We start from the raw sequence: 21,209 nt of genomic DNA, 5'->3' as shown, positions 1-21,209 counted from the left end.
AAATGTCTCTTAAAATTATGAAACATCACATTCTCCTAAGAACACTAAGGGCATTTGCTTTCACAGTGACATGGGTCTTAAGAGGAGGTTAAAGCATGTGCTTAAGAAAAGCGAGAGATGAAGTGTAGCTTGTTTCTTTCAGTTGAACTGTAGTGAATATCGCCCTCTGTTGGAATTTCAGCTGTGTCAATAATCTTCAGACCCTTAAAGACCCCCAGCCACAACCACGCTCATAAGCACAATATTCTCGGAAGAGGACTAAGGGAATTTGGCTTCATTCTGCCATGTGTCTTAAGAGTTTTATTTTACACCTAAGACTGGTGCATAAGTTTCTAGTCCAGTCCTAATCTTAATTACAAGATAAACAAACACCATTCAACTGGATAACAGTGAAATTTCACCAGTCCTACACAAGGTTCCACAAACATTTGCAGGTTGTATCATGTGTGCTGACCCAATAACCTGCTAGTTCAGACACTTCTGACTGACACTGCAAAAGATTTGATAAACAAAAATTAAACTTGAAAGGAATAACTGACACATCTGAATTAATAAAGCTTTGTGTGATTAATAGCGCATATTATCAGAATCAACTGAGACTTGCATAAACTTCTCTGCTGGTGCTCTCAACCAATCAAATAAGGAGAGATGACTACCTTTTATCTTTAAATTATTTATCAAAATAAGTATATTCTATTTGTTTCTCTCAACAACCCTATCAGTTTAGTTTAACAATTCAGGTTATAATCACCTAGTTCTTTCTAGGGATAGACATTCTCATGTCTTTCACGCCACTCCATTAAGGTCCAAGAAATTGGAAAGTTTGGCATTAACAATCTAACCACTTGTGTCATTGCTCAAATACAGCAGAATATTTATAACAGAATATAACGTATAACAGAATATTATCTTCTTATTAAATTAAGCAAATCACACCTTTAGCTAGATATGATACCGTTGCACTCACCTATGATGAAATATTTTCATACACTTTGTGGTATTACAAGTCTGCCAGTGCAGAATGTTTTAAATTCCACACAGAATTTGGTGTGGCTCCTCTACAGCGATGCACACACTGCTTGAGTTCACTAATAATAATGGCCTATGCTCATTACAAGTCACAATTGTTTCTCTCTACACTCACTCATATATATAATTGTTTGTATATTTTCAACTCTGCTTTATAATAAATGCCAGATAGCTCATTCTGAATGAATGCTCCCTTAAAGAAATCCTTGGAACAATGGTTTTCAGTATAGGTTTATGACCTGATCCATTATGTCATAATAGTAGTTCTGGAACAGGGAACATAACTTTGTGTGACATCATATTTTAGCAATGATGTCCAGTTTATTTCATTGAATTCCTAGCCATCTTTATTCTTTCTTTACTTTCTTTTTTTTTTCATGTTCTTTTACATTATTTTGTTGCCAATAACCTTCAATTGCTTCTTTTGCCAGACTATGACAGATTTCAAAAAGCAACGATCTAGCAAGACCATCAAGGGAAAAAATACTGATAATGTTTTTTTATAAATAACAATGAAATAATTGATTTTTATTTGATCCTGACATCATGAAGATGTCTGTCCATAATAGGCACACATTATCATCATTATACAAATAAACAGGCTTAAATATTACAACATTACTGTTTAAGATCCAAGTTTTACAGCTGGTGAAAAGTGCGGAGTAAGCACTTTCATAACCCCAGGTAAAGCCTGTCTTGATAAGATAAAATGAACAAATCTGCTCATAAAACTTAAGATAAGTTCAAATAGCATGAAGTGCAGATCAAAGTTAATAGAGTAGAGAAAGGGGTCCTTGATCCATGAGCATGCAATGCGACTCTGTGTGTCTGAGTCTTGCAGAATTCTTCTTGTCATGTTGTGGGTACTGAGTCTTTGGCTATTTGCCATTCCTTCAGCTCTCTCTGCTCCAGTCCAACAGCTCTGTCCTGGGCAGAGGCACAAACTGCTGCTAGTCTCCTTTGATGGGTTCAGGTGGGACTATGACCGGGATGTGGACACCCCAAATCTGGACAAGATGGCTGAGGAAGGAGTAAAAGCTACATACGTCACCCCACCATATCTAACCATCACCAGCCCCACTCACTTTACTCTACTCACAGGTAAGTGGACACAGACGAGCAGTAAAGCCTGAATAGGTAGTGAATTGGCAGATCTGTTATTTAAGGGAATAACAGTGAGTAACAATATTATTACTTTATCACTGAGATAAACCAAAGATTGCAAATGCATGCAACAAAGTATTTTGTCTTTAGTCACCATTATGTGACTAAATGGAATAGCATTTAAGAACGTAAAGTACCACTAGCAAGGTCTATATTAGTTTTAGATGGTTTCATATATTGAACCATATCTGTCCAGGGCGGTACATTGAGAATCATGGAGTGATCCACAACATGTGGTTCAACACCACTACTCAAGAAAGGAAGCAATATTACATGGCCCAGTTTGTTGATGACTACTGGGACAATGGCAGTTTACCTATATGGATAACAGCTCAAAGACAGGTAAAGCCTGCTTGCATTACTCTCCCAAAACAAAAGATGCAAACAGAACCACTGGAATACTTCAGTCAAAAAATGTACAGCTTGGAGACATGCCATATTTCAGAGCCCAGTGACAGAATACATTGTATGTGCAAGATTACTGGAATCTATGTGACATTTCACTACCCAGTGATTACGGATTTGAGGCCATGTACTTTTACCACACTTTCCAGAATCCTTAAGCTTTATGATTAGAATTGCAGTTTCCACTGTTCCTCAGGCTCCCTGATCTTGAAATATATTGTATCCGATCAGACACTGAACTTCTTGTTACTTGACACTCTTTCAGGGGCTGAAAACAGGCTCCTTGCACTTTCCAGGCACTGCGGCAACCTATCAGAAAGAAAGGGTGCAAGTGAGCATGGTGGAACCTCCATTCTATAACTACTCCAATGAGACAGACTGGAGACAGAATGTGGACAAGGTCATGGGCGCTTGGTTTAAAGCACAGGACCTTGACTTTGTCTCACTCTATTTTGGTGAGCCCGATGCAACAGGACATAAGTACGGTCCTGACTCCCCAGAGCGGCGCAATGCAGTCCAAATGGTGGACCGCACTGTTGGCTTTATACGCGAGGCTGCTAAGAGGTACGACCTTGCCGACCACCTGAACATCATCATCACTGCTGATCACGGTATGGCCACTGTGTTGAAAGGGCCTGGGGTGAAGCAAATTATCTTGTCCAAAATCCCAGGGTTCTCCTTCAAGGACATTAAGTTCATTTTGGTGGACTATGGCCCTACTGCGCTGCTATTGCCCAAAGAGGGCATGCTGGAGAAGGTGTACAACACACTAAAAGGTGCCCATCCTAACCTGCATGTCTATAAGAAAGAAGACATGCCTGCTCGTCTCCATTATTCAAATCATCCACGCATTTTACCCATCATTCTGTACGCTGACTCTGGATATTTAATCAATGGGGTAAGCATTCAAAAATCAACAATTCCTTGCAAAATATAAATGTGCAATATGTTTCTATGAGATAGGTGTGTGTGTGTGTGTGTGTGTGTGTGTGTGCGCATAACATGGATGGGAAAATTGAGTTGCGTAGGTGAAATACATCTGTTCAAGAATGCAAATGCAACAAACTGCTTCATTTTCATTTCCTAGCTATTGCCAGTTCAGAACAATAAAGGAGAACATGGCTTTGATAACCAGGCTTTGGAAATGAAGCCTTTCTTCAGGGCAGTGGGGCCAGACTTCCAAAAGAACCTGTTGGTGGGACCTTTTGAGACTGTCAATGTGTACCCCTTAATGTGTCACCTACTTGGAATTAAGCCTGAGATCAATGATGGATCCCTGGACATCACTAGACACCTATTAGTCACCAGTGGGAATTTGTGTAATCCCAAAGGTGAGTTCATACCAAGGTGACTAGGAATAAAATTTTATTTGATTTCCCAAACTTCTTAATGTTTACATTCTATCAGCATTTTGCAACTTACATACACTATCATCATTTTTTGTTTGCTTGTTTTAATCAGAATCATATGACATGAGTCTCGTCATTGGCCTAGCTACAGTAGGGGTTCTGGTAGCTGTCTTCGTGACTGTTTCAACCTGTCACATCTATAGGCGTCACAAAGCAAAACCAAGGTAAAGGTGGCTACGTATTCACATTTATCATACTAAAAAGGACAGTGAGCATAAAGAATAAAGAGAAAAAATAACTTCTTTTTCATGTTTTTCTAGGTCTAAACAGTGAACGTTGTAATGAATGTGTATGTTCATTTACACACACACAAGGACATTTGATTAATGTTCATTATTAATGTGACATTTGAATAATTTCCTGCATAAATTATAAAATTAAGTTTTAACAACCAATGATTTTGCAGTAGCTGTTCACAGTGAATGAATTTAACTTATTGTTCAGTTTGCTCAGCACTTTCCTCATCCCTTTTGTTAATAGCTGAATGTAACTTTGACATATTACATTGTAATTGATAATTGTGTCTCAGAGCTATATTGATTTATAATAGCTGATTTAGATAAACAAAAATACAGCCATATTGTCACAGAGTATCAAGATGCCCATTTAATATTAATCAAAGTTCAAAAGGCCTTACATTCTTTCTTACATTTCATTTAACATTACTTCAATTCTGTCTTCATTGCCTTAATAAAATCTCATGTGAAAGGGAATGGGGTTTGTGTTTTGGCTCTCTATTGCCATCTAGTGTAGACAGTTTGTGTAGCATACCGTCAGGCCAACAGCAGCCAAATTTAGAAAATTTAAATGGAGAAAATGCAACAATGGAAATAAAAGCAGAAATTAAATTAATGCGTGATAGATTCAGAAACCTCAGAACTAAGCCCACCCAAGCCCAGGCGCTTGCACTCTTACACATAAGCTGTCGTTGTGTCACTGAGACTTGGCAAAAAAGGACGACACCTCAGGAAGACTAAATGACTGACAGAAGTTATCATTACACAAAGCTGCAAATTCAGTGATTTATGATGAAATCCTGTCCAGTCATGTGGAATTTTCCTAAAATAAGTTTATGTAAACAGCTCATGACAAAGAGGCACTCAGAGCAGGCTGGTATGCATAAACAGTTTGAACAGTGTGCTGCAGTGTAACCCCCTTTGCACACACACATGTGCACACACGCACATATGCGCACACATACACCCACCCACCCACACACATATATATATATATATATATATATATATATATATATATATATATATATATATATATATATATATATATATATATATATATATATATAACACACACACACACACACACACACACACATACATACAGTTACTAGCCAGAGTAGAACAGAGCCAGTCTGGAAATGTGGAGTCTCCCCCCTGGCACATGCTCCAGACTCCAATCCATCTTCCAGGGCAATAACATCTCCCTCTCTGTCTCTCTCTGTCTCTCTATTTTTTTGCCTGTTTGTCTCTCTCTATCTCTCTGTCTGTCTGTCTGTCTCTCTCTCTCTCTCTCTCTCTCTCTGTGTCTCTTCCTGTGTGTGTGTGTGTCTCTCTCTCTCTCTTTCTCTCTCTCTCTCTCTTTCTCTGCTGTGGACACTGTCTGCTCATCCCTTAGCGTCTGTTGATAAGACATTCTCTCATTTAAACCACCTAAAGAGTTCCTTGCACATCATTGTTCAGCTCACTTCAAAAACTCACAGGATCCTTCTAGCTTTTAATTACCTGTAATTAAACTCAGCTGCTAGACCATTCCCGAACTTTTAGCTGCAGTCCACTACTGTTTATACTGAATAAGTCGGGGACCTCTCCTGTATTACTTTACTCTCAGCTGCCTTGGAAGTGTATGCATCACTCGGTATCCACCTCGTGTTAACTGTCTTTGTAAAGCTGTTATGGCTGTGAAGTCTGCCACTGAGCACAGTGGTGTAAACACAAGTGAATTTCACTCTGGAATCCTGGATGGAGGAGCAGCACTTTTACACTATGGCAACAATCTAGCAGCGGTCCGGGCCATGCTAATACTCTCCCTAGTAATCCATCAACCAAGAGGTAAGATGTCAAACATTCCCATTGTGCCGCTATCTCTGTCTTTAACTTTCCTATTCTTCTCTTTTTCTCTTTCTGTACGTCTGTGACATACAGACAGGGTACAGTTCAACATTAAGGTCAGGATAAGAGAGTACAGTGTATTGTATCACACAAAGGCAAGGCAGCCAGGAAACTGCAGCATGCTCTTTATTAATAATAAAGATGCTCTCCTCAATTTAGCCAATTTAGCATAACTCTGCATGTCTCTTAGAGTAAATGAGGTTCAAAACCATCCTAACTATTTCACAGGAACTGGCCGGGCTGCCGTAGTGGTCTCGATCAAACGACCTGTCTGCCAGCGGCCTTGTCCTACGGGGCGCCGACAAGAACTGTGTCGCCTTGCACTCGGGTGAGACCTCGGAGGAGTTCGCGACGACGGATTTACTGAGACGCACGGGCCGCCGCCTTGGCACTGGCACACCGCGACATACCTGTCAGGGAGGTGTCAGCGTACGGCCGGCCTGCAGGCCTTTCTTCCAAAGTGAGAGCCATGGAAAAACTGAGTCGACACCTCCCCATCCGAAGCCTGCGAGCCCCGTCCCGCCCTTGCTAGCCCGCCACGGCCGTTATGGCGAGGCATTCCTTTGAGCTGAAACAAGGCGTTAATCCATGATAACTTTTCCCCACGCCAACATGTGGGTGCAGGTCTCTCCCCTTGCCAGGCTGAATACCTCTAGCATAGCTGCAAGATTTAGGAGATGTCTAACTGTGTGTGTGTTGGGGGAAGGGTATAGTGTCAGTACAGGTTATAAATCTGCTATTTTCTATTATGATAGACACACAGTTTAAAATACTTTATATCAGAAATTCTTTGAAAAGACTTTAAAGTACTCGTATGGAATATACTGTATAATTGAGATACAATTATCCCACTAGCATGTGACTGCTATGGAGAGGTTACATTTTTAAAAGTCTTTGAAATTCAAAGGTAATGTTATTATATATACTGATATGAACAAGATTATAAGAAACACATTTTCAAACTCAAAACATTTCCAAATAATCAATCAGAGAAACTAATTTCATTACCTATGGATCTGGCACATCAGTAGCTGTAATCTGAGACTTCAAGTTCATTAGTAGACATTTACAGTTCATTTTATTTCAGTTTCATCTTGATTTTACTTTTTGCATTAAATTGTTACATACTTACTTTCAAACCCATTTGGTTTTAAATAATCCCTCTTCAAACAATGTTTTAAAACAGAGGTTGTAGCAGTTATGTGCTATATTTGTGATTTGGCCATGCAACAGTGCTAGTAGAAGAGATTGTAGAAGTCAGAGATGATTTTTAAATGTTGTTGAATTTTAGCCTCAAGAATAATGTGCCTAGATCAACAATGAGAGGAAAATGTCCTGTTAACAATAAACTTACAACATTATACCAATGCTCTTTGTCTACACACTTGTGTACAAGCTCTCATCCAGCAAGTTTCAAGTGATTTGTTTTAAAGAAATAAGTTATATCAGGTGGATAGATAAGGTTTATTTAACTGAATAAAATTGGTAATACTAGTGGTGGTATACTGAAATCCTTCATGCAGTCTGTGCACTGATGAACCACTAGGGGGCACATTGCCCCTGGCATAGAAGTACACAATACAGTACATTCTAAAGCCTACAACAGTTCACAAAGTGTATTGTACACTGAAGCTTATATCTTAAAGGGTAGTGGATGTCATATCCACATAATTAATTAACAAGTTTATGTTTTTGTTGTTTGCTTGCTTTTGTTATTTGCTTATCATTATATATATATAAAAGCTTGTTTATGATTATAAAAGAGTAAATATAATAGCATGACTTCATTGGTATGCATGTCTTTCATCAATGTGGGATTGTAATTCCATTTTGACGAGTTTAGACCATTTGCACAAAGGTAATGCTGAGACATGTCAGGGATGTCAGAAGGTTTTGAAAGACAGGATCACTCCAGTAAAAGCTGATCTAGCAACTAGATAGAGATACACAGAACTTAGTTGTCTAATTGGTTTTGTTGTATGTGATGGACTTGGGGATTTTAAAAAAAAGGGATTACAAAAGATATATTTAAAAATAATAATGGATAAGTATTTCTTATACTATCCATCAAACACATGACACATGTTTATTTTGGAAAGCACACAATACAGACTCCAGATGCCAGGATTCTTTATGGCTGTTGAGATCTTCCACTACTCCTCTCTGCACACTAGAAAAGAACACTCTCCCAGAAGTATAATCATAAGTCTGCATATTTTTATAAGGGTTTTTATAAAAAAAATAGGTCTATCATTCGCAGACAGACACATGAACTTGCACGCACCCACACAGTTACGTATAGTAGCGTTACATATAGTACAGACAGATGCACACATCCATGCAGGCACACATAAACAAGACTGGCGCCACAGTCTGCTCGGTGCGTTTATTATGGATCAGCTTTGCCAATACTTTCACCAGCAGTCCAAGCTCCCTGAAACTGCTACAGGCTGATAGGTGATGGATCTCACTCCTCCACAGACAATCGATGCACGACAGACAGTTCCCATGTCTCCTCTGCCAACCATGCAGTCCAAAAAGCCTCTTAATCCAATTCCTAAATCATCTCAATGATGAATCTGGACAGGTAATATACCAAACCAAGATTTAGACCTTTCAACTAACACAGACCTTCTGTTCACTAGAGATTTCCCTCCTGACATGCTTGATAAACATTTCATAAAGCTAATTAGCTTGAAGATAAACAAAACACCATTTCCATGTGAAATGAAGGTGATCTGTTCCACTTTGTTGCAAATTAGGCTCATATCCTCCCATCATTTGTGCAGTAAATCCTTGCTAAAGTAGCCATACATGGGCAGCAGAAACTGGACCTGGGGCTCCATCTGTAGCTGGTGCTCAAGCCTTTCTCTGACAAAAACATCAGAGATGAGTGTCAAAGTGACAGATGCAAGATAAGATTTGTGTTTCAATGCTATTTTATGAACTAAAAAATAATTATTTGCCAGTATTATAGAAATGATCCTACTGGGAATACAAAGCACTACGGGAACAATGGCACACAGCCTACACAGGCCTGGACACTGGGAAAAAATTACAGGGAGATGCTGCCAATTTCTGCTGCCATAGACCAGGCAGGATAAAGGGAAATGAAGCCTGTGGTTCAATGAAGCCACAAATGACTCAGGCATTTAAAGGCTTTTAGATTTGCATACTATTTTATATGCAAACAAATGGAGAAGAATTATAGAGCTCGGGATTAAAGAAAGTGTAGATTTTACATACATTCCTGCCTATGACACACGTGGTGACTATGCCCACACTGTCAATCTGATATGCAAAGACCTTTCAGGTTTTTTTTCCTTCTATACAATATAGAAATATAACTGGCTATTTATTATATAAGTTCTTAAAGTGCTCAGAGCTTCCTAATAGGTATACTCTGCTAAAGTAAGTGTGTTCCAAGTTATAACTCTAGTATTCACTATATATAATGAATTTTGCATGTTGTACATCCAGTTATCAGCACAGGTTTTAGAAACTCTTAAGTTAATTATTAAGCAGTAGCTGGTATGAGCTCTGCATTCATGCCTGGAGAAAATGATTTTTACTGTCAGTGCACATATGCAGTTCATTACATAAAAATACAACCTTGATAAATGGCAACCTTGTGCCTGACCTCTCACAAAAAGGAGCATTCATGCCACTGGGGTCACATGGTGTGCAAATCTAGTGAGGATTAAATCTAGTGAAGATTAAATTTAGTGTAGATCCTTGTCATACATTTCTAACTGACTACCATCTTAAATGCAGCAAGCCCACTGTCTTCTCACACAGAACTACACACCATATCAACCAGCCATGGGAACCTTTCACTCTCTTCAATTGCATGATTAAATAAACAAAACATACCCTGGAACACAAAAAGATTCTATTAAACTGATTTTTTTTTTTTTAAGCAGCAGCAGCATGCAGCAGTAGGGGGCAGTACTGAGAATTCCAGGGCTGGAGATAAAGGCAGACATAACAAGGTATATTCCTGGGGTCGGAAACCTCTGACACATAAAAATGTAACTTTGATACAGTGCATAATAACCGTTATATAATGGCCCACTAAAAATGATAATCTACCACTATGTTGCAAATCAATCCAAATGTTTACGCAGAAGTAAACCAGTTATACTAATTCACAATGATGAAGGACCTCTCTGTTAAACAAGAGGCACATTCATTTATATTCTCTACATCTGCTGAGCTTTACCACCCATTTAACTTTATGTACTGACAGAATAATGTCATGAAAAATACAAACTATTCTGTGTATAGACCATGGAATTTCTGTGAGACCGACAAACTGCTTAATGTTGGCTTACAACTTATGTTGATTCATGTCTTTTCCCGACAATATCATATCTTTACTCTAAATCTAGGCTATAATTAAGATTTTCCCCACATGATGTTCTAATAATACATTCTATTCTCATAAAATAACAATGGTAAACAATCAAAAGGCTACAATATTATATGAGTTCAGCTTAACTGTCAGTTTTGAAAACATAATTCCTTATTTCCTCAGTGGTACCATCTTTCATTGGTGAATGCAGATTTTGCAGTGGAGCTGCATCTTTTCTATTCTTCTAATTAAAAACAAAAAGTCTGATTAATGCTATTTCTTTGCTAATGTTTAAGGCATTATAACGTCTTTATTCTTTGTCATGTTTTTTTTTTTTTTAACTAACATTTGTACATGAAACATATACAGAAACCCCTCTCTGGTGCCAGAGATTTGGCTGTGGGAGTTAGGTAATACAAATGCCTGAAAATCAATATCTTCAAAGTTATGCTCACCACAACAGCAAATGCCACATCTCATTCCATAGTTTTTTCAGAACATTAGTTTCAGTGCAATTTAGTGAAAAGAAAAAAACTGTAAAGCATGTGTGAACAGTTGATAAAGTGGCTTCGATAACTAAAATACAACATGAGTCATACTCCCCTCTTTCCCCATTTTGAGCACCAACTTATCTCACAGGCATACAAGTGGTTCTCACATTCCTGTAGGAGAGATATTTGGACTAGTCCCCAAGTAACAAACACCAGCAATAAGAATTTTGTTGCTAGTGCATGGCTGGATTAAGACAATTTGAAAGTTTAAAAACAATGATTATTACCACTCTGGCATGGTGAGAGAGAAACTGTGGGTGGCCAAGCAAGCCTCCTTGTAGCTGGGTTGCTGTGACACCTGATTGTTAGCCATTCTGCACAGATTCCAGTGCTTGGGTGGCATTCTGTGGTGTAATGATACAGAGCTTTCTCTTTTCTCCAGGAAGAAGATGGCCTGAGAGATGAAGAAGACCGAGTTCCTGAACATCTGTCAGCATACAGCTTAAGGCGGGAAGAATAAATGGCACCTTTGTTCAAAGGGATCCTTAAGGCATCATGCCTTGTAATCCTAGTAATGTGTCACAATGTATATTATAAATGATGAATCAATAATGATACACTGAGGGTCAGTGCGTGACTGTGGTGGGAAAAGGTTGTCAAGCAGCAGACTGAAGGTCCATGAGCTTACTGGGTGGCCAAAAAGGAAAGGAACTGCTCTTTTAAGCAGTAGTCAATAGTTTCAACAAGTCTTGCAGCAAAAACTACCTTAATGGTCTCACCCTGCACAAAACAAATTAACTCAAGAAAATATTCTTTTGGACATAATATGAATGAAAAATATTTGTAAGTAATAATTTATGGTTCTAGAGCCACCCAAAAATATTTTGTAACCCATGTGACTAAAGCGCATTAACCATCATTTTTGTTTGTCATCACATACACAAAGAGAGTCAGTGTTTCTCAGTCTGCATGGGGGAAATTTAAAGTCTGTTTTGAAAACTGCCAAACACTCATACCGCATGGTCTACGTCACTTGGTACCAAGCATGTTATGACTGCCCTCTCAGACTACTATCAATGTGTCAGACATACAACAAATCAGTCAGCAGCAGAGTTTCATCACTTTTCAATCTATAAGCAACGAAAATTAGGCTTATCTTAGGGTTAATATTAGTTTTAGTCTTCTGTGCTGTCATAAAAATAAAGTTCATCTGTAAAGCTACCTCAGGGTCTTCATTCTTCACAGAGGTCAGGCTGTTATTTTCATATCAATAGACTTTAGGCATCAGAGTGAGCGAGAATGTTTTTACATGTGATCCAGTATGTTTCAGGCACCACCAAGATTAAATGAAGGAATCTGAAAATGAAGGTCTTTAACTCTTAATCCTTTTACAAAGACACTTCAGACTGTTGAAGGACTGATGGTGTCTGAGAAAAAAAAACAAAACACAACTACTGATCCACTCCCTCTTAGACACTGAAATGATCTGTAACTGTAGCTGTAAATTAATTAATAAATAAAATTTAGACAGCCTGAAAACTAAGCATGTGTCATTTGCTCAGTAATTCTGGATACAATTGTTATTAAGCATTAAAAATAAATTCTCACTGAAATATCAGTGGAAGTGTCACGAGAAAGATAGTATGACGTAAATTTGACTGCCGTTTCGATAGAAACAGTTTGTATCGTGAAATGAATGAAAGGTTATTTTGTCTTGCGAGGCATGACGTCTGGATTCCAAATAACCCATTCACTTCTAAACTATTGATCACCATCAGTGCTTATATTTGAATACACAAGAATAACAGCGACGTAAAACAAACGAAAAACAATAATACCGTTTTAGTGGTTTTATTTAAACGTTTGACTACATGGAAATAAAGAATAAATAGACGTTTCTCTTAATTTACATGATTACTCGTGACTGCTCCGTTGCCCTTTTTATTCACAGCACACCAAGCTGCAAAATTACACTGTAATCTATTTTATTTGAGGTCTATATAAAGCATTTTTTTCCGAATAATGGAAAAAGCTTGGGATTCCTTCAATAAACGTAGTTTAATTTTTCGCAGTGCGAAATGTTCTCAACATAAATACATTACAACCAAAGTATGCTCATCAAATACAGTAGACGCTGGTTATAGGTAATACTGACCTTTTTACAACTTATAAAATGACACCACATATACATAAAATATACATTCCTACACTCAACAGTGCACGTGAAAATGACTATGTAGCTTATTTCATTTCGGGCAGGAGCATTTGCACTCTGATATAAAGGGGTACTGAACGGGTATCCAAGTGCATTTTAGCACTCCCCTTCGCGTCAGGCACCTCCATCTCAAAATCGTAAAATGGGCCGATCTGGCAGGTTTGCAAACCATCCCTTCGGGAATCGAACAAGACCTTTTATTGTAGCAGCTTCCCACCTTCACATAGCGGGGCCAGAATCTGTTCCCGAGGTCCTGCCATGTATAAACAACTGGGCAGAACATATAGTTCCACAGCCACAACTGAAACTTTCGCCGGAGCTTTTTACCGAGTTTTTTGCCATGGATCTCAAACTCCATTGCTTTGATTTCTTTAGGCATTGTGCCAGTGGGACGTTGTCTCATCTCCGAATCGTTTAGATCGTCGCTTACTGCGTATTTGTCTTCCGGGGAAGTGACTGACATGAAATGGGGGTCAAAGTGACTGCCGAGTATGCTTCTTAGTTCTGTTTCATTTAGATCCCTCTCTTTAGGGTCCAATACGGGATCTGGGTCCTCCTTTAGTTCCACAATAGGCAGACTGTCGCTGGGTATGGGGCGAAGGAGGTAGTAATGTTGGCACATCCCTTCTTCGATCCTGCATCCAAGAGAGAAAAATAGTACATATATTGCCAGAATGTGTGGTACGTTATCCATTTTCTTCAGCCGCGCAATAATATCGCTCGTGGCCAGATAAATCCTTGCCGTCCGTCGTAAACGTCCACTCGGGTCTTTTGGGGGATCGCGATAGGTGAACTCCTAGAAGCAAATTGCCTCCTCACAACTGGTCATTAAGTTCAGTTGCCACAATGCACTGTGACACTCCGACGATAATTCTTTAGAGGAGAAGTAAGGGGACATCCAAGAAGTTATTTACATGAAGGTCATGACAGACGCTTCTGAAGTCCTAAGCAAGACAAGTTAACAACAGCGAAGGAGCGCATGACAGCATCAAACGCTCAGACAGCCGCGGTCTCCAGTTTGAGCTCTCACATGGGTGATCACACTCAGTTCTTCACTTCGGCATCTACACGGATCCTGACGTCCGAGTATCCACATGGTTTCTCGTATTCTGTTGCGGGACTCCAAACTGAGAATCACCTGGTTCGTCCGATTTATCCTTGCTGGTTGTGATGTAACCCAAACACCCATTCTTAATTTTGGGTCTTTTGCCAGTGCTCCCCGACACCTCCTTCTCTTGGGGGCGGGGTGTTTGCCATGGAGTGACCCTGGACTAGGGGCTTAAAGCGCGCAGTACAGTTGTTCGCCCTCTGCCGGCTTGCGGAATCTCAAAATATAACATTCATGGAGAGAGCTTAGAGACTACCTCATTAAGACTCGCTCCCTTGACAATGGTATTCATGATGTACAAACACGCATCTCATTCATTCATTTATTCATTCACAATTATGAATAAATAAGTGGACATGTAAACTTATTTTACGACTGATGTACAGACTGATGTATTTAGTTTACAATAACGCTTGTTTACCTAATTTCTGTTGACCGAAATGGCACCAAGCTGTCTTGGGGTTTAACTGCATGACCGGTCTTGGACAGTTTCAGCAAAGCCTGAAACAACCGGGAGAGCACACATGGCTAAAATGCCCCTGTGTTTGGATTTACACAGAATGTTGTTTCCGATATTCCTGTATTCCTCTTTAAAGTTTAAATTGACCTTGGAGTCATTTTCTGGGCTAATGCTGTGACAGTATGTGTCCGGCGCCAGTAGGATGTGTGTTCTTACTCGAGACATAGGAAATGGGGTGAAATGATGGTTTCAAGATAAGAGTGCCAACCGACTGTGGTGACAGGGGGAGCAGTGAAAATGACCATCCCTAGGGTAAACCAGCAAATTATTCTGCACTGGAGAAACATGCTCCTCCATGAACAAATATTCTTTTCGTCCTATTAACAAATTATACAATGCCAAAAGTAGGGAGCAGTCTAACGTGTCTTAAAATGAGTAAGTATGCTATGTGGCCCCACCTAGATCTGGTAATGGTGGATTCGATGGGGGAAAAAAAGTTTTTAAATTGTAGTGTTACTTTGAACAGTTACAGAATCCACAATCCTCGATAGCTGAAGGGGCAGGCAGGATGCTGTCCATTTTTAGTGAGGATCAAACACTGCGTCACTCGATTCTTGATCCATAGACCACTCTTTGATAGTTGGCAAGGTTTACACCCTTATGTATACACACTCTGCTTTTTCCATTCTCTCAGAGTGAGATCCATATGTTCTGAATCATCTCATCAGTGGGCCTATTTGTCCTTTGATTTTAATGGAAATAACTGAGGACAGGCTGGTTAAAACACAGTCACAATGACCATCAATGTCTCACACACTCAGTGCAATGTGCTCTTAATCTTAATGATGGATCAAAAGCCCTCCCAGGTTGAGACACAAATATTCCTGATTCTTTCATGACCAAGCTAGATAAAAATGTAATTTGTTTTTGTTTAATTTCTTGTGAAGACCTTTGATGATCTAACAGGAGAGCAATTTGAACGCTCAATTTAAAAGCCATGGTTTCACTGTAGCTCGCTTAGGGTCAGTTCTGTCTTAAATACAAACATGCACACAGACTTTTGACCTCCTTCTCTTCCTCATTTTTTTTGGACACTCCGTATTCTTTTCATTTAATATGAAGGTCATCATTGCCAGTTTTGTAGCATGTGCATGATATAATATTTAAATAATATCAATGTGTACATGTAATACACTTTCCAAAAAGTATTTGTTAAAGACTGTAAAGACTGACCCTTTTTAATTATAAACAAATGCATATACAGATGTAGACATTCACAAATGTACTGAAAATAGTATAAAAAATATTTTAAAAAGCACTTTCATAAGCTATTTACTAAGTGTGATAAATCATACAAAACATTTTATGACATATCTCCACTGGAATGTTTATTTAAGTTGATACACATCTGTCACAACGTCAGATTTATTTGCATTGTAAAAGCTAACAGGTAACAATAGAAACCGCCATGACATGGGACAAGGACTGTCAAAAATACGATACTGAAATATATTATTTGGATCCATAAATGCATAATGCAAAAATATACAGATAGGATGCTCTTCAATTGTTTTGGCTTGCTGTGTTCACAGTATAAAGGTATCATGAGAAACAGTTAATAATTTAACAATAATACCTTATGTGGAACACTAGCTGGTCAGAGTATGGTGATTCCACTAGAATATCTCATTTAAATGCCCCACTCATAAAGGAATAAGCAGAACAAGTACTATAAAAGCTGGGGACTGAACCCAATCACACAGAAATAATAAAATAGTGCATTTTTTCCTGAGCTCCATTTTAATATGAGCTCTAGCTGACATCACTGTACAGAAGTGGGAAGATGAAATATTTCAATTATCTTATAAAGAACAGAAGTCCAGTACAAACATATCTCGAGGAATTAAATGAACAGTTGTGCAAAATCATTTGAACACACTGCAACACCAACAAGTCATAACATTGTAACAGACAAATTCACAATGTTGCTCATGTAAGCTGCCTTTGTTGCCTCTGACTCCAAAGAACGTAGTGGTCAGCATCCAGTTTCACACACACACACACACACACACACACACACACACACACACACACACACACACACACACACACACACACACACACACACACACACAGTTTTATAAACCTCTGTGGAATAACCATCATGAGCTAAATGCATGCCGTACTTACAAAGAGCAAAACCCTGGCTCAATACATACAGAGCCTCTCTCAGTGCAGTACTTAAACCTCCTTACTATATTTCTTTATATTTGTCTATACAGTAAAAATCTCTATGGCTTATGACACCAAATGTCAGAGTACGATAATTTATTATTTATTTTAGTTGCAATATACCCAAATACTCAAATACCTTTCAAATAAAGTGGTGTACACCCTTCATATAGAGGTACAAATTTGCAGTACCAAAAAAGAAACAAGGTGGCATCACTCTTTATAAGGGCAAAAGGCTAGTAAATATATGAATTTCTGCTGCATTCATCATGCATAGGATGCAAACAGCTCTCTAAAGCACACTTTCTACCTGTCTTTTCATACAAGACGAGACATTTTCATTTATTTTAAGGCTAATAGGCTAGCCAGCATCACAAAGAATGAGGACAAATGGATCACACCACTAATACTTCAGAGAAGAACTGCACACCACAAATCCTCCTAAACAAAGAAAAAGTATACACCTCAAGGCATTTGCTAAGACAGTCGCAACCTGTTCACTGAACTCTGAAAATAATGTGTGCGCTCCCTATGACTACAATTAAAAAGTCCTAAAAACCGCTTTGCATGTTTGTAGAGGATTAGCTTTCACTCACACATTGCCTTCATCTGGAGTGAACCCTTTTACAATGTCCTGTTTAATACTCAGAACCCAAGTCTAGCCTCAAGCGAATCTAAACAGACACCATTTTCAGATACTGAAGTGTCTTATATCTTCTGCATAAAGAGATTAGGACTTCTTATTACACAAATTGTACTTAACATCTGCGTAACTTATCAGACTGTTGCATCTTTTAGGGGAGAATCATTAGGAGCAACCCCAGTCTAATTTTTTTTCTGTGCCAGTAGACAAAATAATTTCCCTGGACATCCAAATTATGCCTGATTAACCAAGATGCTTTTGAGGGCAAAACACAAATATTTCATAACATGTGGCTATATCTGAAAGCCATAATCAGAGATGGAGTAAAAGTACTACTTTTCACTTTTTACCTATGATACCAGTCTATGCATAAGCAGTTTCAAGTTCAAAGGTAAAAGCAGCACTTTATTTCATGTTGCATTAAGATTCAGCATTTTAACAGTCAGAGCCACGGATTATGAGTCCTACAGAGTTGACCAGCAACTTTCAATATTATTTTTCTACATTTTACCAAGAGGTTGCAATAATTAGTTAGGGTAAAATTCCATCTTTTACAACATTGAGTCTACATGCTTAAAAATGAAGTTATTGTGGAGTTTAGAGGCAATTTGGTGGCAATATGACAAGACACACCAACATGATACAGTGATGCAAGAGGGTTCATTCTAAAGTGTGCTGCTGAGTATTTCAGAAACTTGATCATTTGTTTGGTCATCTGAATCCACATCCTGAGCTTCCGAGTCAACACCGAACATGGACAACGTCTCCCTCACAGTGGCCCCTGGGTCTTCTTCCTCTCTCTCCTCCAGCCAGTCAGCACCAGCTCTGGTGGGGGATGTCGTACTGCAGGACTCCACAAAGATCCTGCGCACGTTTGGCTTGCTGTCTCTAGAAGCAGCCTTCCTCTCATCCAAGCGGTAGGAGGCAGACGGGGAGTGTGGTAAAGACAGAGGGAGCTCCAGGGGCAGGTCCAGGTCACTCTGCCGGGTGTACACTCCCTCAGAGAGCGAGGATGCCTGGCTCTCACTCTGCACACGTAGCCAGCGGTGGGGCCCACCAAAATAGCTCCTCTGGGGATGGCTCTTGGAGAGCAGCTTCCGCTTGGGTGGCGGGTCAATTAGAAACTTGCAGCGAGATGCCCTGTCCGAGGACTTGGTGGAATAGGCAGACAGGGAGAGCTCCTCCATGTCCTTAGTGCAGGACTCAGTGTCCAGACTGACCTTGGAGATGGCACTGTATTTGAGGTCATGCATCTGTAGGACATCTGGAGCACTGCCGCTCAGGGCATGCACAGCCTGATGGGACAGATCCTGAGCAGAGGAGTAGACCAGGTCTAGATCCCGTGGACTCAGGGCATCACTTGAGTCATAGTCGCTGTCTGTGGGGAGGAAGACCTCGGAGCAGCCCTCTTCATCCGAGCCTGGTTGGGAGTCTGAGATGAAGAACAAAAATAACCACCAGCTTAATTCCACTGCTCACAACAGCAAAGCATTGTGTGTGGTAATGTAAAATATTTTTATGTCAATTCTCAATTCCATCTACACACAAATAACATGTAACATGTTTATTATTATTATTATTATTATTATTAATAATAATAATAATAATAATAATAATAATAATAAGTTTAATTTGTGTCAGATACTTCTCATACTTGAGAATCAACACACACATTGTACAAAAATACACAAACAAAAAAAAAACAGAAGTCAGGAGAAGTAAGGTATACGAGGAAGGTTTTGAGAAAGATGCTTAAGGAGGAGATTGTCAAGCAGAGATTCAGGGACTGTGGGTAAGTGTTTAGGGGCCACACCACCCCAATAACCAATCAGACATTTGGGACAGGTACAATCTCAGAAAACAAGAGAGAACAGCTCAGGAAGTAGGGATGAAGAAACTCAAGTATGTAGGGTGTTAGACCACATACATCTTTATATTTAGTAATTCTAATGAAGAGTTTGATTCTTCTAACGGATGAAGAGTTTGAAATTGCACAGTATAAGAAAGGATCAGAATGTTTGTAACTTTCATTTTTAGCACAAGGTGAAGTCATAAAATATGACCAAGAAGAAAATGTTTGGGCTCAATCCATTTTCAACATCTCAGTCACTGATAATAAGATTTGGAATGGACAGGAAGTTGCAGTTTTGGTACTCACATAAATCTGTGCATGATCAGTGTAACAATAAAAAAAAGGACAGTGGCATTGAATGAGCTGACCAAGAGGCAACATGTAGATGATGAAAAAGAGAGAACACCTTGTGTAAGGGCACTGATGAGTGAGTTGTACTTACCAAAGACAACATAATATCTATCAATAATACAGGATTTAAACCAGACAAGAGGGGTTTTTGTAATACCTGTAGCAGACAAGCAGGAGATGAGTGTCATCTCCTGCTTGGGCAGTTCTAAGGGCAGTTCTAAGATTCACAATGAAACAAAACAGGTTTGGAAAGCAGAGTAGTTTTAAATTACTGCATCTCTGATTATTGTAATAGCACTGATGGTCTCCTGGGATTCTACATGTGAAGTCATTTAAAATGTTACCATAGTTACATCCTTCATTTAGCAAAAAAAAAAAAAAAAAAAAAAAAAGGCTTTGAAGACCACCGTATCAAACTTTTCAAAGACCATCTCTGTTCATATGACGACAGCTTCAAAAGCTACTAAAATAAAATCAACAAAGATGCCAAACTGGTTGCAGCAGATCTCAGGTCGTGAATCTTATATGTCAACTGACCTTTAGACATTTCACTGAAATATGTGCAGTTAAATGGTACCTTGAACAAAACTCATGGATCATGAATAAAGTGTTTTACCACTTGTAGCTTTTCTTCTCCTCATCTCAGGGGAGGGAGAGGGAGTTGGCAGGTAGTCAGTGTTTGAGGAAGTGGAGTCATTCTTCTGTGTTACAGGCTCTGCACTGGCATTCACCAGCCAGGTGATTGGCATTCCACCCAGAGGCTGCTTATAACGGGCATACTGCAGGGCATCAGTGATCCACCGTATATCCCGCCACATTTCATCCATTTGCTATTGAAACAATACAGAACACCGGGATGATGTCCATGATTATTCCACTTGAAAGGTCAACTGCAGCAGAATCACTGACTCCAAGAAAAACAGAATGTTTTGTAAGAGCAGAGGTAAAATTCCGAGGAAAACTACATTTTTAACACTTTTTATAATTGCGGCAGTCAAAATGCTCATGACGGTTAAAAGGACTAAGACTTGCTGTATGGTATTCAAGTGTTGAAATATGAATGCCATGTAACATCACAATGACTAATATTGCATTTCATATCCTGTCAGTTATCTTGTTGAATGTAAAATGTAAGTGGTTCAGAATTGTTCTTTTGGATCTACAAACTTCAGTAGAACTCCCAGTTTGTGCTGAAAAAAAAAGAGAAGTAAAATGTGTTTTCAATCAGTGCTGTTGACTTCCACATCGTGATTCTTCTCAATTCCCATTTTCATATTTTCCATTCTTGAAAGTTACTATGCAATTGTATTTACAAGGATTCATTTCAAAATGGAGGGGAAAGTGCAGAAAGAAAAAAGGCAGGGTGG

General features: G+C 39.0%; 3 protein-coding genes across 3 annotated transcripts in view; 1 reads left to right on the top strand and 2 right to left on the bottom strand.

Annotated features, from left to right (window-relative positions):
- Positions 1 to 1,883: 1,883 nt before the first annotated feature.
- On the top strand, positions 1,884 to 6,703 carry LOC113579409 (ectonucleotide pyrophosphatase/phosphodiesterase family member 7-like). Its single transcript, XM_035533546.1, has 8 exons — positions 1,884 to 2,130; positions 2,390 to 2,535; positions 2,864 to 3,496; positions 3,686 to 3,929; positions 4,060 to 4,171; positions 5,856 to 6,076; positions 6,170 to 6,192; positions 6,386 to 6,703. Exons 1-8 carry the CDS (start codon positions 1,884 to 1,886, stop codon positions 6,701 to 6,703), a joined length of 1,944 nt encoding a protein of 647 aa, XP_035389439.1.
- Positions 6,704 to 12,816: 6,113 nt separating this feature from the next.
- nog3 (noggin 3) lies at positions 12,817 to 14,420 on the bottom strand. The gene has a single exon (XM_027013369.2). The coding sequence runs from the start codon at positions 13,888 to 13,890 to the stop codon at positions 13,228 to 13,230; it is 663 nt and encodes a 220-aa protein (XP_026869170.1). The 5' UTR covers positions 13,891 to 14,420; the 3' UTR covers positions 12,817 to 13,227.
- A 2,485-nt stretch (positions 14,421 to 16,905) lies between these two features.
- ankfn1 (ankyrin repeat and fibronectin type III domain containing 1) overlaps positions 16,906 to 21,209 on the bottom strand; it is a 59,736-nt gene continuing 55,432 nt past the window's right edge. Inside the window, exons 23-24 of the mRNA XM_027013329.2 lie at positions 20,459 to 20,672; positions 16,906 to 19,071 (exon numbers count right to left, since the gene is read on the bottom strand). Of these exons, the coding sequence (XP_026869130.2) occupies positions 18,305 to 19,071; positions 20,459 to 20,672 (981 nt within the window). The 3' untranslated portion in view covers positions 16,906 to 18,304. The remainder of the gene's footprint in view (positions 19,072 to 20,458; positions 20,673 to 21,209) is intronic.

This window comes from Electrophorus electricus, chromosome 14 (genome assembly GCF_013358815.1).
Source record: "Electrophorus electricus isolate fEleEle1 chromosome 14, fEleEle1.pri, whole genome shotgun sequence".
In the NCBI taxonomy this organism is placed as follows: Eukaryota; Metazoa; Chordata; class Actinopteri; order Gymnotiformes; family Gymnotidae; genus Electrophorus; species Electrophorus electricus.
The sequence above is the reverse complement of the archived record's forward strand: the minus strand, read 5'-3'. Positions and strand labels throughout refer to the sequence as shown.